The sequence below is a fragment of the Drosophila teissieri genome, chromosome 3L (assembly GCF_016746235.2).
Source record: "Drosophila teissieri strain GT53w chromosome 3L, Prin_Dtei_1.1, whole genome shotgun sequence".
NCBI lineage: Eukaryota > Metazoa > Arthropoda > Insecta > Diptera > Drosophilidae > Drosophila > Drosophila teissieri.
In genome coordinates, this window is record NC_053031.1 from 19,592,044 (window position 1) to 19,610,260 (window position 18,217).

At 41.9% G+C, this 18,217-nt stretch overlaps 2 protein-coding genes across 3 annotated transcripts in view; one reads left to right on the forward strand and one right to left on the reverse strand.

Moving 5' to 3' along the window:
- The window catches only part of LOC122616309, a 46,450-nt gene extending 33,203 nt beyond the window's left edge, over nt 1-13,247 (reverse strand). Inside the window, exons 1-5 of the mRNA XM_043791718.1 lie at nt 12,977-13,247; nt 12,512-12,648; nt 8,255-8,380; nt 1,464-1,568; nt 188-279 (exon numbers count right to left, since the gene is read on the reverse strand). Coding sequence (XP_043647653.1) covers nt 188-279; nt 1,464-1,568; nt 8,255-8,380; nt 12,512-12,648; nt 12,977-13,247 — 731 coding nt within the window. The remainder of the gene's footprint in view (nt 1-187; nt 280-1,463; nt 1,569-8,254; nt 8,381-12,511; nt 12,649-12,976) is intronic.
- A 1,474-nt stretch (nt 13,248-14,721) lies between these two features.
- Nucleotides 14,722-17,211, forward strand: LOC122617187. 2 transcript variants are annotated; one of them, XM_043792921.1, is made up of 3 exons: nt 14,722-14,740; nt 14,823-14,949; nt 15,004-17,211. In XM_043792921.1, exons 2-3 carry the CDS (start codon nt 14,846-14,848, stop codon nt 17,153-17,155), a joined length of 2,256 nt encoding a protein of 751 aa, XP_043648856.1. In that variant the 5' UTR covers nt 14,722-14,740; nt 14,823-14,845; the 3' UTR covers nt 17,156-17,211. The 2 variants fall into 2 exon arrangements, with proteins under 2 accessions (XP_043648856.1, XP_043648855.1); XM_043792920.1 differs by having other exon boundaries at nt 14,733-14,949.
- Nucleotides 17,212-18,217: the final 1,006 nt, after the last annotated feature.

The window sequence follows — 18,217 nt, forward strand, 5'->3', positions numbered from 1 at the left end:
AGAAACATCTATGGAAAGATGAAAACTCGAGCGGGAAAAGCTGAGGCAACTGATGACATTACCCCCGTAAGAAGACAGGAGGGGGAAGTAGGAAAAGGAAAATGCAGCGAACCAATATCTATTGAATACTTTTCTAGCTGCACAGATATTTGTCCGTTTGCCAGTGCAATTCGGTGCTGAAACTTACCTCACAACTGCATCCGACTGGCTTATAAATTTATATCTTATGCTGAACTCAAAGGGCTTCTCGTCTCGGATATTGCGTGGCGGATGAAATACCTGCAAGAAAATGGAAAGCGGTCGTAGAATGCAATTTGAAATGTTAAAACGGCAGAAAGGGCAATCAATGTTAAAATGTTTCAGCGGAAACGTGACTCGACTTATTTTCCTCTGATGTAAAACAACCGAAACTGCTGGTAACTGCGTTTAACTATCCTCAAAAGCATTTCCTTATAATTATGATTAACATATAACCAAAAGAAGGGAACAAAAGATATGTAAACTGAAGTAGGTATTTTTAAAACAGCTTTCGATTGACATTCACAAGACACTCCCCATTACTTAAGTTGCTGAAAAGAAGAAGTCCTCTCGATAGAAAACAATACAATTGTCTGCTTAACGAGTGCAAATTTTCATCTCGACACGCAATTTCTCTTCAATTATGCCATCTGCGATTTCTCCTTTGATTTTCCTCCGTTGCCATGTCAACTGCTCGTCAACACTTTTGCAGACAAGAAGTGTCCGAAGAAGTTTCCTCTCACATGGCGAGTGAACTTTTATTAATTTTCATAATTTATGCGCGGCAACTCGACAGCAGTAACTGAAACCATATTTCCGGCCAAGAGCTCCATATGGACGTGTCCTTTCCGATGCCTTGTCCATTTGGCCATTTTTATGGCGGCGCGTTTATTTAAAAATTAATCAAAAAGTGGCAGTGGAACTGCTTCGCTGGCTGACAGCCTTAAGAAAATATTACGCATACGCCCTGTGGTGTGCGCGGGAAAAGTTGTTCAATTTAAAATGAAAGGCTGGACATGTAAACTTTGGGATAAGCTGCAGATTTCATTCTCTGCATGGTAATTGAAGAGGTTGCGAGTCCTCCCATTATGCAGATGGAAATATAAAGCCCATAACGCATCGTCGACTCTGGAAGAGCGATCAACTCGCTGATATTGAATTTATAAATAAGTGCGTTACCTAAATGAACCTAACCAATTAAAATTAAATTATAAATTAAAATGTATATGCTTATACATATATGTATTTGAAACCAATATTTCTTACGCTTTATCACTTATCACTTTGCTTTAATCAAATGCAAACCGATGCGCCAAATCTAAAGGCCTAATCTGCTGGTAGGGTATGTAATTTGAGCACACACAGGTGAGCCGAAGCTCCCAAGGCTCCAGTCCCAGGCACCCGTCTCTTTCCCGCATGCCCCCTCTCACTGCACTTGCACTCACCTTCACCGAGGCTGTCACCGTGGATGTTTCGCTAAAGTACAATTGCGGTCCGGTGGCCTTGCCGCACCAGGAGCCGCCGGTGAATGGGCGTCCCAATTCGCTGAGCTGCCAAGTAAATAAATAAAAATTTAATTAATTAAAAATCAAGTTTGTTTCGTTGGTGACACGCCCACAGACAGCCAAACAGAAAGGCTAAAAGCAATTTCGCCCAGCTCGGCAAAATGTCGTGGTGCAACATTTAAAGCCCATAAAGCACATACGTATGTCGCACACACACACACACACACTGTCGAGGGCGCATTAAAAAATTGGGTTAAGTTATAGAGTTCGAACGGCCATATTGATTTTATTGGCACTGGGTTGGTGAAAAACGCATGGAAAATTAATATACGCACGTTGCAGGGGGCCATCTGGCGTGGGCTAATGGATTATGAGTGCGTGTTGCGTTGTGTTGTGTTGTGCAGTGTAATTTTTCGTTTTCCCTGCCACCTCTCCGCGTAATATTCGATTGTTTTCCCTGCCTTTCCCAGTTTCCCAGTTTCCCGCTTGCTAGCGCAACATGCCACTTGGCAGCGGTACGGTACCAAAGCGCAGTACAGTGTACCCCACTTTTGGACAGGTATTTTATGCATGCGGAAACCGTTGGCAACCGTTGGCAACCGTTGGCAACCGTCGAAGGTGTGTGAGCAGCAGCTGAACCAACACTGCATCCGTGGCAGCGACAACTGCAAATGCTGCCCCATAAATGTATTTACTGTGTGACCAAAAAAGGGACCCTAAAGCCTGCCAAACGAATGGGGGCTAAAATATTAACAACGGAGTCGAAAAAAGAGTGCGAACTTTTAATGGGGCCAGAATAATGGGCGTTGAAGTACTGTGCCCTTTTTACTGAGCACTGGGGATTGCCATTTCCTCAACTTTGTATCACAATTTTAGCCAGCTAGTTTTAAAAATCATAAGTGGGCTAAGTACATGTATTTTTAGCAAATAAACTAAAAAATTCAACAGCTAGTACAGTGAAAATTTAATACATTATAAATAGAGTAAGTATTGGACATGCTTTTCTATCTTTTTCAATATATTTGAATTCAATTAAGTTAGTTGCTTATAATAATTTATTTATGAATTTAATTTATGAATGTGAACAGTTTTGAAGTTAAATACCTCGAAACTCACACGAGGTTCCTGAACTATAAAAACCCGGCAAACGGCGCAAAATCACACAAACCCTTTCGCCCCAGGACAACTGACATCTATTGAGCCTGCTCGCAGAGGCAGCATTAATATTGCTAATACCAGGACGATGGGAACACTGCCGGTTCCGGGCTTCAATTCTTTTCTGCTGCCTGCGGCCTGGGTCAGTGGCCACCAGTCGATAAATGGGGGGATCGGGAACCGGCGACGGCAACGGCAATGGCAACGGCAGCTCATTTACACTGAGGTTCCAATTGATTAAGTTTTTAGTTAATGGGTTATTTGAACTGAACCGACGGCCGACGAGGCCAGTCCCAGGCTGCCCCCGGCAGCCTCCATGTCCTTTCTGCCCGGCCATGTCCTGCGGCTGCCTCAACTCAAACAACAATTTTTGCTGTAATTGCAAAGTCGCCAATCGAGGTCTGGCCAATATTTGTAACTGGTTAGAGTTGCAGTTGCACTGGAGTCTTGTCGGTCCATTGCTGCTGTCATATTGAATGGCATTGGCCAGTCCGACGGCCATCCTCCTCTATCTCGTCGCCAGGATGAATAGTGGATTTGGTTTGGGATTGGGGCTGGATTGGGGATGGAATGGGGCAAATGGTCCTGGCAGGTCGGGCCACAGGCAGGCTTGACTGCCCGGCATAATGGTAATTTTCTGATTTCGATTTTGTGTAAATTCATTGCAAACTCTGTACGAGTCCTGCTCCCAGGACTCTAGTTCACACACTCACAAAAAAAGTGTCAAAAAAGGGAAAAGAGTATTAAAGCCATAGGCGGTAGAGATAGATAGCAATGAGATATTATATTTTACAATATAAAATATGAACAGTATTATTATATTTATTTTTATTAGGCTTTTCCAAGTCTTTTTTCTATTGCTGGAATTATTTAAGTCGGAACGAGTAGGATTGTACCAGTATAACACATAGTTGAAAGAGAAATATTCGAAAAATAAATGGGAAAAAAATTATCTTCGTTGTCTTTAATCCTAAAAATATCTAATTCATAACCAATTTTAATTTGATAAAAAATTGACTACTATATCTATCGTTGTTTTTAAAATCATTAAGATTTTTCATTCAGTATACACAAGATTTTTGACAATAAATATTTTGTCTTAAATCTAATTAAATTCAGACGACTATATTAGGAGTATATGGCTGCCATATGAACAGTCGAAAATGACTAGCTAATTAAACATACTTTAATTTTAAGATGTAATTACTGAAAGGGTAAATAAACTTTCACTTCCATAAGCTAGCTTGCATTCTTGTTTTTCTATATATTATATTTTGCTCAATATCTTCGGATTTTTCTTAGTGTACTGTCTTTTTCCCCTCTTTAGCTTTCCCTCTATCTTAACCCACTGCTCGTTCCTCTTCATCATCGTCATCATGTCCATTGTGTGCATTGGAGCGTTATTAGCATCGACATCATAACGAATTATTGGACCTTGGTCCTTGTGTGTGTGTTCTTTTCAGCCCGATTCCCCTTTTTGTCCTCCTTTTCATAGTTGGCCTATCTGCTCTTGCTATTTCTGCCACATTTTCTGTTGGTTTTAAATTGATTGAATTAGTATTGTAGCAGGAAACTTTTTTCGGCTATTGCCTATGGGTTTAATTTTATAGGCTTTTTTTATTAGGTCAGTGCTAATAATTGCCTGACATTTTGCCAAACATTTGCTCATATGCCAGTCAAATTGTTGACCCACTAAACTTGTTAACGTTCAATGGGCATTCACGTTGACATACAAATTTTAATTGAAGCGCAAAGTTAAAGACATGTGGTCCAAAAAAACAAAAAACTATTGTTAATTATAAAAAAGTTTTCTTAGTATAAACGAAATAGCTTTAATTCAGTTGCAGGTACTTGAAAACATTCAGCTTCACTACATCCTCGTCCATTAAGAACTTTTTAGAGATTAATGGGAATTCGGTTGCATTCTGTATCCCCCCAGATATCTGCAATACATTGTTCGGTTCTCGGCGATTCCGCCCATACGCACACACACACATACACACACTCACACAAATGCAGCACACTGAGTGCGATAAAAGTTTTATCAGCATTGTTGATGTACTGGCATCCGCAGAATCCTTCTCGCTTCATAATCTGCCAACAATAAACAAAAGCTGCCGCTTGTCAGTTTCGCTCCGCTTCCTTTTTCTCCCCCAGATGCCACGCCTTTTATTGCACAGAATTTTTTCACTTAATTGTGAAACAATTTAAGCGCATAATGCCAACACTGGGCGACTGTCTGCGCGTTCTCTTTGATTTATAGTAATTTAAAGCGTTTGGCATATTACAAGTAAATAGCTTAACCGTGAAGGCTTTTCATTTGCAACACAAATGCAGAGCGGATAGGCCAATAAATTACAAAAAATATATTCTAAACTCAGCAAAACCTTGAGTTATGTTCTTAGCTCTCTGCCATGGCACAGATACGTACATACGGGACTAACCAATAAAAACTATGGACAAGCTGAGACAGGACCAAGCTGCCTTCACTCCTCCGGTTGTTGTCCTTGGCTGGGGCGAGGAGCAGAGGGTCAGGATGTTATGATTGTCAAATATTGAGTCATTTGGCCAAGCTGCTCTCGCAAGGACACCCAAGGATAACAGCTTCCTCCTCCGCAGTCCGCCTGACTTTGTTGCCTCTGTTGATTTAGGTTAATACGTATATGCATAAACTTTATTATTTATGATTAACAATATTATACAAAAGGTCCAGCGGGAGTTTTAGCCGGGCAGAAGTGAGGATTCGGATTCAACCAACGAGATACCTAGCAAAACTGGCTTCGTAAGAAATAGGAATTTTGTTTCTGGATAATGGATCTACAATAATCGAAATATACATGTATGTGTGTCTGAGAACTGAGTTTAAAGCACGTGGACCTATGCAAATTCACTTTAAGGAGTTTAAACTTTAGCTCTACCTAAGAAAGGCGAGAGATTGTTTGCTGAATTATTAAAAATAATTCCGAAAAGGTCAAGATAAGGACAGCCCAGTTTCACTCCCCCTTTGGCCTGCTACAAAATGCATGAGACAGAATGTCCAACTAAATTGAATAAATGATTAAACCGAAACTTCAGACTCGACACGGGGTGCTGGGCCTGAACCTGGGTAAATCATATATAACGGTATATGTGGCAAAGGCAGCGGATATAAATTTTCCGTTTCGGTCAAGAATTTATGTGGCCAGGCCATGACACGCATTATTTATACAGATCTGAGGGCCAGGGGCTTACAAAACCGCGTCAGCAGTTAAAATTGCCTCTACTGGAAAAAACCGCTTCGATGGAAGTGGAGGTTTCGAAGGGGGAAACACAACACAAACCTGCGGTTAGTTACGAGTCTATATAGGACTGCAACTACAACAATGAACAATGCACGGGCAGCGGCAAAAAATTGAAAATATTTAACTGCATTTTTAAACCGTAGAGCAAGGCCAAATATCACAAAAAAATATATAGCCCACACAAATGCCGGACTTGCGCAACGAATGAGTGAATGCCCTTATAGAGTGAAGAAAAGTTTCACCAGATAAATACAATAGGTTACTGACTTTAAGGCTGAAACCCTAAAAATGCTTAGTAAAAATATTTAATTGTAACTTTTTCTTTTAAGTTACCTTGACATTGAGATAAATTTGTTAATTAGTTAACTATAAATATGTCTTTAGTTTCAATACCACTCTTTGCTTAGAACAGTATTATTTTTTTTTTTTGGCTGCATAATTTAATAGGCATTTAAAAAAAAGATCCCCCTTTTTATTAAGAGCATTAATGCAATTACACTTACCCTCTGCGAGCGTATGAAAGCCGCTGCTGCCGGAAAATGCAGCGGCAGGAAAAACTAGATGCATGCCTGTTAGCCAACCCCTCCCGCACGCCCGTGTCCTTGCGGAAATCCCTCAACTCCGTACACATGTCAAGCGCCAAATGAAACCTCAACAGGACGGCCCAGGAGTGCCTGCGATGGCTGCACTGGATGGCTATTCCATATCCCTTAGTCGAGCGCCGTTTTTCAGTTTTCGGGAACGAGCACCGCAAAATGTCAGCGAACGCCCCACGCTTGTTTAAATTTATTGTTGCACAAAGCGACCGGCAGATACAGAAGGCCGGCGGAAAAAGTCCGGGATTCGGGGCCTACGTAGCTAAACTAATAGAGGTTTATGGGTTTCCAACAGTCGCACAGGAGGCGGAAAGGCTCTTTATACCGAGCGACGGGAAATGCGACCAATGAGAATATATAGTCCCGGTAAACAGGAAGGAACTATGGCAGGAAGTAGGAAATTCTAATACAAATTTTAGGTAATGTCTGTAGTTATAGAAGGTATAGGAAGTAGAGTGAAGTTAGAAGGAGGGACTAATACCCACTTCTATCTACAAGTATTTACATATGTAGTACAACAAAAGAAATCTTATCTATATTTATAATGAATTACTATATACTCTTTTTACTTTTAGTATGCATCAGCATATTTCCTCCCACAGACGATTACGAAATGTATCGCAGCTATTTTGTAGCCACATTTAAAACGATATGTAACGTAAGAGTTCCAGGTGTTTTAATTTTTACAGACCACTTCATATTCCAAACTCATCTTAAGACAGAGGATTATGTGAACTTGCACATCTCGATTGGCATTTGTCTTTCAGCACTTCTGTGCGAATATTTTATTTAATCCCCAAATTAAAAGAGCTCAAGGGCTCTGGGGGAATAGAAGTAAAGCGAGCAGTCCGTCTGGGCTTTATCAAAAGCGATTCAAGCGGGGCCAGTCAACCCGAAACCCAGATAAAGATACCGATGCAGAAACGCAAACTGAAACCAAAACTGAGACACAACCGGATACATTTGCGAAGCGGAGGGGCATTCAAACATATTGCACAAGTCAATTACAGGGATTTAGTGAGCTCTTTCGTACATTTTATTTAGCCAGGATTTTGGTTTTACCATTACAAGGGCGAGAACAGCAGCACAGCACTAGTCACCATCTAGTTTCGAAACGTGTCCGCAAAATTTGCGATAAAAATATACACCACGCACACAGATCCACTTGCGGAGCCAGAGTCCTGGTACATGTTAAATAGTTTTCCTTTTCGGCCCGGAGAAGGGCAAATGGATGTGACCCAACAACACTTACAGCTCTACACGACTACAGCACTCAAGCTCCCAATCCCGGGATCGGCAGCACACACACAGACACACAGGATATCAGGCAAAGAGACGCACACAGGCGCAGCATTCAATTCAATTTGCCGGGCTAATGTGGTATTTGTCAACAGAGAACCAAACAGAAAATTACAGAATTACTCGGACATTGATTGAATCGAACGACGGCGACAGCGCCGACGACGGCGACATCGAGGAAAGCTACCAATGATGACAAGCCAAAGTCCTCGCCCGGATTTTCCAACCACCCATCACCCACAACCCATCGAATCCCACCACCACCCACTTGGGCATGAAATTATGGGTCCCAACGCAAGCAAATGGAGTGCAAGCTCCCGGACACAATTTCCCGCAAACTATTTTTATTATCACGTAACATGAATTTTAATAAATGGAATTCGAATTCCAGCCCACTCACCTGCATGAAACCCTCAGGACATCCTGGCAACTCGCCCGTGGGACTGAGGTTCGTTTCATAACTATCCACATCCGTGTCGACCATGCCCTCGTCGAACCTTCCCACCGTGAAGCCATCAAAGATGATCTAAAGGAATCGAATTGAAAATGGTAATAACATTGTGAAAGTTGTAGTAAAATATTTAGGTCACTGGTACCAAATACGAGTCATAAGTTTTGAATTCCTTTTAAAAATATTATGAATGATTATGACGCAAACTGATTTGGATTTTAAATAACTTTTAAACGGAGCTTACTGAACTCACTATACCAATGTCGTTTCAAAATAAATAGTTTCATAATTATAGCTTATAAAAGTTCAGAAAATTTTTAAAAGTTTAAAAAGATCCTATTATTATTATTTTCATGTCTATGTATATTCATTTCTATATATGTATATTCACTTCTATGTATACATATTCATTATAAGTTCAGAAAATTTTTAAAAGTTTAATAAAATCCTATTATTATTATTTTCATTTCTATGTATATTCATTTCTATATATATTGTATGTATGTATATTCATTTCTTTGTATATTCATTTCTATGTATATTCATCCAAAACTTATTCTAAATCCTTTAGAGCACAGCTTAGCCCGGAATTTCAGGGTACTACCACTATATTTTATATTTGCTTAACGCTATGCAAATGAAACTCCATTTGCGAATAATGTAGGGAACAGCACAACGCCCACTGTTTGCATATTTGATTGGCCATAAAAAAGATAATACCGCATTCACACTGCCTTGAGAGGGAGTCAAGTCAAGGTCAAAGTAAGGAAGTTGTGAGGCAGAAAGTCAAGTGTCTAATCCTGTATGCAATATGTACATTATGTACTCGTGCGGCACATGTATTTTCTTAATAAAATATGCAAATAAATGCCTGCCAGAGTGTGTGTCGAAAATTGGAAAAGGAAAGGAACTCCAATAAAAGGGTTCGGCCTCGGGTTTCAGTTGGCTGCCACTTGCTTTTCATTTGGCCGAATTTCCCAACACCTACGCACACGAAGAGATTTTCACTTCCAATTTGAAATATTAAACAAAGGCAAAAGTGACAGCGAGCAAAATGAGGGAGGGAAATCCACATCGCACATGGCATTTGTGGCTTCATTAGAAGCGGCGACTGAACGACAGAGGAAATTCTGTGAAAAACTTTTGCATCAGCAAGTTTGCTCTGGACTTCAACGTAGACTTCTCGCTCCGGAAATTCTCCTGGGCAAATGGGGAAGCATAATTTATGTGTAGTGCATGCTATTTAAGGAGTTCTCTCATGTTTTAAGGTTTTTTTCTCTCTAACTTTTTTGGTCTTCAACGTGACAAGCTGGGAAACTTTAAGTACTTTAAGGAAAACGTATTTACTGCTTTAACAGACCATTTAAATAGTGTTCAGTGGTGTTATTTTCGAATATTTTGCATTAGTAATTTAGGTCTCAATTTAAAATTATCACATAATAAATCCATCATGAGATCCACCACAAAATGTCGCAAAATTCCATCAACTCAGTTTAACTGAGCAGTCGACAGTCGTTCTCATTCTAATTGTCATACTAATTGGGCATGAAAATACAACAACATAGAAAATAATAAGAGCACACTTAACAATTTCTTTAAAATAAAAGGCAAAAACTATTTGCAATACAACCAGTTTACAATGCAAAAATAAATAAGTGGCAGACTCATATTTTTATAAAAAAAACTACTTGATTTTTGAAATGCGTCTACTTTTTACCAGTAAAAAGTTTCCCTTTGGTTGATTTGTTGCATACATTTTTCCGTCCATTGGAGGGCGTTGCAAACAAGGTTTAATTATAAAAAAGCTTCTGCTATCGGCTATTTGATTACAGCTAACGTATTCCAGAGTTTGGGTTAAGGTATTTCCATTAAAAATTAGCCCATGGGTGCATGGCTGAGTCCCAGGCAATTTAAACTTCTCCCTTCCGCGAAGTTCGGGGACTCCGGCTGACAATCATCAATCAATATGTACAAACAGACAGTCCGGACAACATCGCACCCTTCCATCGAATCCTCGCCCGCGCCAATGTCTAACATTATTATTTCAAGCAATTTCCCACACAGACGCACCCGGTTGAGAACCAAAATATATATGAAAATGGAAGGGAAAGCGGAAAAACGGGAAGCCTCGGAAAGCCAACCGCATGATTTATATGCCACGATGAAGGGGCGAAGAAAAAATGTACACTGAACTACACATTCATAGAGCGGGTGTTAGTTTATATAGTATTGAAATAACATGAATAACAAACTATTAAAATAAGAAAAAATTAAGGTATATGGTTATATAACTAACAATATAGAAGATAAGTGACAATTAAATCAGGTAGCACACTGAATGTTCTGATGGAATCTCACAAGACTGTTTTAGGTGTATCCACGTTCTATCGAAAAGTGTTCTGCGAATTCGGCAACACAAAATAAAAAGTTATAACTTATGCATGACAGATTTGTGCAAGGTGCAAAGCCCGCGAAGGAACATTTTGCATACATCATTCCACATTTGCTCACATATATAGGTATATATATATGGATGTGCGAGACTCCCAAGCGGATTGGTGAAATTTAAGGAGCAAATGGGACGTCCTGGGAGCTGGGGATCAGATTTGCTGACTACCACTTCCTGGGACTCAACTGCTCATTGCGATGTTTACGCAAATTGCAGGGGAAATCAATTATTTTCAAAATTGAAATTGACGTTTCTCTGACAGCTCGCCAAAAATGTTTTGAAGCGTGTCTAATTTCATTGTCAACGTGGGTGGTTCCACTCCTCTTGAGCCGCTCGATTTGTTTGCTTATTTCTGCGCCTGCCTCCAGCATCTCTGGCCCCCTTTTGTTTTCTATTTCTGGTTCTATTCTGGGGGTGCCCAACGGCATTTTAAAGATCTCCGTTCCATTTTAGAGGCAGGCGGCGGCATGGCCGGGATTCAACTGCAATCGCTGGAAGTCCTAATTAAGCACGCTCCAAATGCCAGCGCCACCAAAAATGTCAGGAGATATGCCGCCAAGGCGAGAAATGGAGACATTCTGCCTAAAAAGCACGAACGAAGTGTGGTGAATGCGACCATAGGATATACGTGTATTCAGGATACCCTGGTGGCTCGGGGAATGTTACGGGAAGTACGATAACCACCTAAACCGTTTTAAAGAATGAATCATAAAAATATAAGTCAGTCATATCAGTCCGTTCATACATTAGTGAAATATGTATTGCCATATCTTATGAAATTGGCATGAGAAAGTACCTTCTCTATCCCTGCAGCCCCGACTGTACAGGTCACTCCCCAAAACAGAACCCATATACCTTGCCCCCATGGCGGACACATAAAGCCCCTCGTGTGATATGTGCGAATCGGATTGCCATTGTTGGCAGGGGGTGTGTCTCGGAATACTTCACGGCGGTGCATTTGTGCGTGTCGCTGTCTCCCGGCGGTGTGTGTGTGTGTTGGTTCCCGTCAGAGTAAACTCCTCCTGCAGGACACTCCTCCCTCTGCCCTCTGCCCCCACGAGCATGTGTGTGTGTGCATTGCACTTTTATTTCGCTGACGCACGGCTAATCTTTGAGCTACGGCGCACTAAAGCCAACAAACGGACAACGGACAACGGACAATAAACGACGCACAGTGTACAGTGGACTACAGCACGAGCTGGACAAACACTTCACTCTGATTCAACACCATCAGTGCTGCGAAGGTACCATCTCTTCCTTTTCAAGAAGGACTTTCTTTACAGTCCATTACTGCCTATCTAAACAATACTAAAGCTTATCTTAAATGGTACCTTAATACATGCTATTAATCGGAATCGGTTAAATAAATTTAGAAAATGATTTAAAATTTCATTGAAACAAAATATTTATTTTTAAGTTCCGTACTTGTTTTCTATAAACTTGATAATGGATTTTAAACATGTTGAACTGTTCAACAGAAGTTGAAGTCGACCTATGGCATATATTTTGTAAAAGGCTTATAACGTTTTTTGGCTATGAAAAAGTTTTGCGATATTAAATCGTAAGTATTTTTATGAAATTTGAATACAGAAAATCTGTACTTGGACAATAATTCAGGAAAATAAATAAGCAAATAGAAAGTTGTTGAGTATGGGAAGAACTTGGTGAATAAATCCATCGACTGAATTTAGGTACCAGTACCTTGACCCTTCCCATCACTGTCCAACACCGCGAACTGCCCACCACCTCCTACTCACCTGAACAATGTCGCCTTGGTCATGACCGGATGCTGTGAATGTCAAGTGACAGAGGAAGGGCAATTTATTCCACTGTGGCGTTGGCACTTTTATGGCATAGGTGCGTCCGATATCGCCATAATATGTACGGTTGCAGACTGTGGGGGGTCGGAAAAGAAGAATGTGAATTGGGGGTGAATTGGGGGGTAAGCAGGGTAAACAATCGAATGTGCAACACTATTTTATATATTCTTTAACTGGCAGTTAACTGACACAGAATGCACTACTCAAACGCAGTGTTGTCTATAAATATTTTATATGTTGTGCTTATAGCTGGAGTTCCAGCTAAGGTGCCTCTAAAAATTGAGTATATACAGGAATGTCAGCGCAAACATTGTTTCATAAGTTCACTCCCTCGATTGTTTACTGTACTCTTCGCCACTCCTCCCGCCGGAGAGGAGACGACAGCTGGCAGCATTCACTCACCGGAGCAATGTTTGGGCTCATCGGTGCCATCGGCGCAATCGCTGCGTCCGTCGCAGTATTTGTCCAGGGGCACGCAGATGGTGCCGCTGTTCCCGCTGCCCTTGCAGGAGAACTCGGAGACGCGGCAGGCGAGTCCCAGGGTGGTGGCCAGCAGGACGACGAGGAGCGCCGGCAGAAGGAGCTGCAGCTCCACCAGACGCTGCAACGGACTTGAAGATGAAGCGCACAACCGATGATGGCAGTGTTTGTGACGTCTCCCCATCCTGGGCATCTGAAACGGGAGTGGGTGGAAGGGCGGCGGAGAAGGAGATTAGTTGAGTCAACAAATTGTCAGGTGATGTGCTGGAATCAAAGGGCTCCTGTCAACCGGAAAATGAGATGGCGGTGCGTCGGAGGAAACGACCGCCAGCTGACCTAGATGAGTGGTGCGAATTTGAACAGACAGGGGGTTGTTCACCTCGTCAGCTGGCCACGCGGATCAGGAGGCAAACAAACGATAACGATGCAGTTGCGAGTGTTTACCCTTTAAGCTGCAAAGTTCACTAGTTTGGAGTATCGTTGGATAGGACACTATTTTGTTACATATCCTTTATACTTCAGCATTGCTACATTTTCGTTTTAAAGTAAAGGGAACCGAATTGTATTTGTTTTAAATTTCTTTAAAAATAACCCAACAAAAAAGCAGTTACAGGGGTTTCAGTACAATCAAAATAAGGCGGTTTTTGTTTTTAATTACAATACCATGATCGTGGGTTTGCAATCTTATTTAAATAGATTTTATTTCCCTTTGGAGAGCGAAGCCTTAGGTATTCCCTCACCTGGTTTCGCTTTACATTCCTTGTCTCTATTTTCCTGCTATCCTTCTTTTATCTCTTCGAGCTGCCCCTCGTGGCCTTCTCATTTTTTGCAATTCCTGCTTAGCCCCCAGCTAATTATTTTAGCTTCAGTTGGGATATCCTTTCTCGGCCACTTGTAAGTTGCTGAAACAACAGGACAAAGCAGGGCGGAAAACGCTTGGCTCAGATTCAGACCTTCAGTCCCTTAGTCCTTCAGTCCTTCGGTCCCCGAGCAACGGACGCTCCCCAGTTTCTTGGGCTAAGTAACTGAAAGTGTCCTGGTTGGCATTACCTCCACTCCTTAACCCCGCCGACTCACACACTCACACGAGTGTGTAGATGGCAGGCGGTCCGCAGAGGGAAGACACAATTATAGCGCAAGTCGAGCGGGAAACATATTGACAGGAGGAAGCCACGAGGGTCCGGGTCCGACTTAGAAGAAGGGGCTGGGAAAAAGGGGAACGGAGCGAAGCGTTATGAGTGTTTTCCCGTTTGGCACGCGTCGCTTTTCCCCCGGACCCCCCTTTCTCGCAGACGCTGGATTGTCATGCCACATTATTATGCTTTATTTCCGTGCACCGTCTTCTTGCGTTGTTTTTATAAAAACGTCGTCAAATCTGCCAGTACACGCTTCTTATTGTATAATGCATTCACTCTTTTTCCCATCACATTAATTAAATTTTATTTTTCAGAACTACGAGATTTAAAGTTATTAATAACATAAAAAAAAGTATACAGCGACAAGTCACGCTTGCATAGGAGCATACATATATTAAAAAAAACCTAACTTAAAAGAAACAATCTATGATCAACAATTTTTTGTTTAAATAGTTTAAGCCTTTTTATAACGCTAATATACCATTTTGTTATTTCCGATAGGACATATTTCAAACAAATAATTTAAGGTTGCCACCTATAGAGTTGTAGAGTGCGTGGAGAAATTTGGCATCTAAAAATGTATTACGATTTCATTTCTAACAAAATGCTTCGTCCTTCTTTATTTGATGTAGATGATGACCAACAGTTTTTCGAAATGGCCAGCGGTGATGCGGTAACCTATCCTAAGAAAAAGAGCACAGAACCCATCTACAATCAAGATGGCTTTCCGGAATATGATAACCAAAGGTCGTTCTCCAGGTAAGAACTTTAAAAATACAGTCATATTTAGTTTAAATTTAACTTCATATTCAGCGCTTTTCGAACCGTGAATGAACCACACCCAAACCCCATACCCACCAAGTTCCGCATCGACAATGTCGTTCTGGACTTTGGACCCGAGGAGAATGCTGATCCCATGAACGTGCTCCCTAAGGACTGGCAAATGCCACCTCCAAACTCATCAAGGATTGTCAAGAGTCGACGATGGCCCAACGAGGCAAAGTCATCTTCAAATGTGCGTCAAAATTTTCCAAAACCTACCGTCGATATGGAACCTCCACCGCTAATGGAATCAGATTGGCTGTTTGATCGCACTTTTCGACCCTTAACACCCATCAAAGGGACCTTGGTGGATGAGTATGATACAGATTTGCCGTCGTCAGAGGATATTTGGAAGAGTTATATGGATGTGAAGAAGGGGCTTATAAAGCCCTCGGATGCTATATGGCCTTTGTGTTGCATGCCGAATTCGGAGGCATCCAGAACTCCGCCTCCAAGTATAACAGAATCTCTAATTTCAAATGAGTTTCCTCCGAAATCAGTACGAGTTGATGAAAACCTATATAATAAGAATATTTTCGAAACTGGTTTTGAGAGGAAAATCGGAGAAAATGAGCAACGGGTCTTGGATCAGTGGTTAGAATCGGAGGGGCTCAACGCGTCCCATAATGATATAGAAGAATCGGATTCAAAGGGAAAGGTCGATAGTGACCCTCAGAAACCTCGGATTCTGGACAATGAAGATGTCGCCTTTGCTAACTTCACCATTGGAATCGAAGAGGAGCGGGCCATCAAGGAGTGGATCAAATCGGAGGGACTCAACGAACCCCACAGCGATATAGAAGAGTTCGATATGTTACTGAGCCTAGCCAGAGAGCATGAGAAGAATCGGGATCTTCTGTTTGAGTTACTAAAGCCCAAGGATCTTATCTCCCAGGAAAAGGATGTTTGGAAAAAGTTTTCTCCAAAGGTGTTCGAAATGCCACAGAAACCTGATTCCGTAGAGCCTGAGTTGTGGAAACCCCCACCCAACGAAAAGGTTTCCGTTGAAAATATTCCACAAAAGGAACCAGAAAAAGCAACTGAATTCATTGTGGAAAAACCAGAAAAGCCAGTTATCCTCGAGGTCAAAGACATTAAACCATTACCCCCGAGGCCCGAGGATGAGGAAGCTATCCAGAGTTGGCTACAGCAATGCAGTGAAACCATTTCCCAACAACTGCAACTCCTCATCTATGAGGACAGTTCCAACAATCCAACTGCTGCAGAACCACAGGGCATTGACTTCGAAACGGAGATCAGCAAGGAGCAAATGAAGCCCCGAGTCCTGGGAGAAAGCAACAGAAAGGTCTCAGCGGAGACTGGCTGGCAGAACAGCTTCACAGTTCGCCTCGAGGACTTCGAGTACATCATTGACCAAAACATGACGGAGTTCAGGGACCCCGAAGCTAAGAGACTCCGCTCAAAGTGGAACCAGCAGTTTGGTTCAAAGTCGGTGGAGAATTTGCGGAGATGTCTTCTGCTTCCGCCTCTGCCAGTTCACTTGGACCAGTGCCTCCAGAGGATTAGAATCCTAAGGCGTCCCAACAGGCGAAAGGTCGAGCAATTGCGCATGCGCGTCGATATGAATTTTTGCAAAATGTATTGCACGCTGAGTATGAATAGTAACTTAAATCTGCAAAATACGGTTAGGAACCTAAGGAACGCCGTTTACAATACCGACATCGATGTGCTCCAAGTCAGGTATGAGGCCACGCAGATAGCCTGGATTTGGGCCGATGGCAGTGTCTTGATAATCAATGGAAGAGGCCATGCGATGCTTGCCGAAACCCAAAGGGATCTGATGCTTAGGACCCTTGGGAAGGCGAACTTCAAAGCCGACCCCTCAAACAAGCTCCTACACCTGCGTCTCATTTCCTGCGCCCACTTTCCATGGGGGATCTCTTTGCCGGAGTTCACTGCGTCAAGCGTTCTTTCTGCAGAGCCCCATATGAAATATGTCTACTACGTGGACAAGGCAGTTCCTGGGGTGGCGGCCCGCGTTCATGAGACAGGAATGGTCCAGGTGTTTGCCATGACCACGGGTGAGGCGGATAATATGCTGAAGAAACTGTACATTCTTACGGCCAATCACCGAAAGGCCACCATAGACGTCATCAAAAAGGAACCAGTAGACTACGACTGACCGAAAATAATGTAACTTACGAGTTAGAAACAGAATTATGTAAGCATGTCATCAAAAATGGAATGGTAATTGTAATAAAGCTGATAACGCTTTGGTGAACAATTCAATGGCTCAGAAATCTTCTCAATCATTATTATTTTATTCTATAAAATGAATACCTATCAGATACACGTTACTCTGCTAGTGGTTAGATTTAAATTAAACTGAGATTTCATTATACATACTGCAGAATTGCTAAGCAAACTTCTCACTAGTATCAAGATACCCTCTGCAAGGGTGTGCCAAGTAAGCCGTATAACTTTGTATCCTCTTAATATTTTCTGTCCCTCAAAAACGTTTTAAATTTTGTAGTCATGCAAATTTCGTTTCCTTTCCTTGGCTTGAACATTTGTCTCAGCAGAAGTTAATTTTGCTTTTTTTGCTGAAGAAGTGCCGCTTGAGACGTCGTCTTGCACTTGGACTTTCCTTCCCCTTTTAGTTGCTCCCGGGGTAGTGTTATTGTTGCTGTGGCTTTGGTTTTGGCTTTGACTTGGCTGGTGTCCTGCGCTGAAGTGTTTACAACACTTCCGGCGCATAATGGAAAACAAAAGGCTTAAAAGGGGATACACAAAGGATTTGAGCAATCAAGTGCGCTTTTGAGCACGCAGACCGATAACAGTTTTATTCACGCTCGCTTTTTCCAGCCTCTTATTTTCCTGGCACCTGCCATTAGGTTGAGGGCTAAGAAGAAAATGTGCTTTCGCCCTCAGTTTGTTTCAAAGTCATAACAATGCTGGGTTTTCAATATGCGCCCAAAGGAACCCACACGTATGCGCCATAAAGTCCTCCCATAAGGCAGGAAAAAACGAAAAAGGGAAAAAGGGAAAAAGGGAAAAATAAGTAAGGAAACGAAACGGGGCATAAAACTTCAAGTAGTTGGGTCCAAATGTCTGCACGGCTTTAGCCAGCAACAACAATACGGCCCGGAAGGGTGGACATAGAAAAAAGAATTCCGAGCGGTCTGGCTTTTATGTCTAAAGTTTCACTTGAACGTCGAGCGCACACACGCAAGCACTCGGGTGA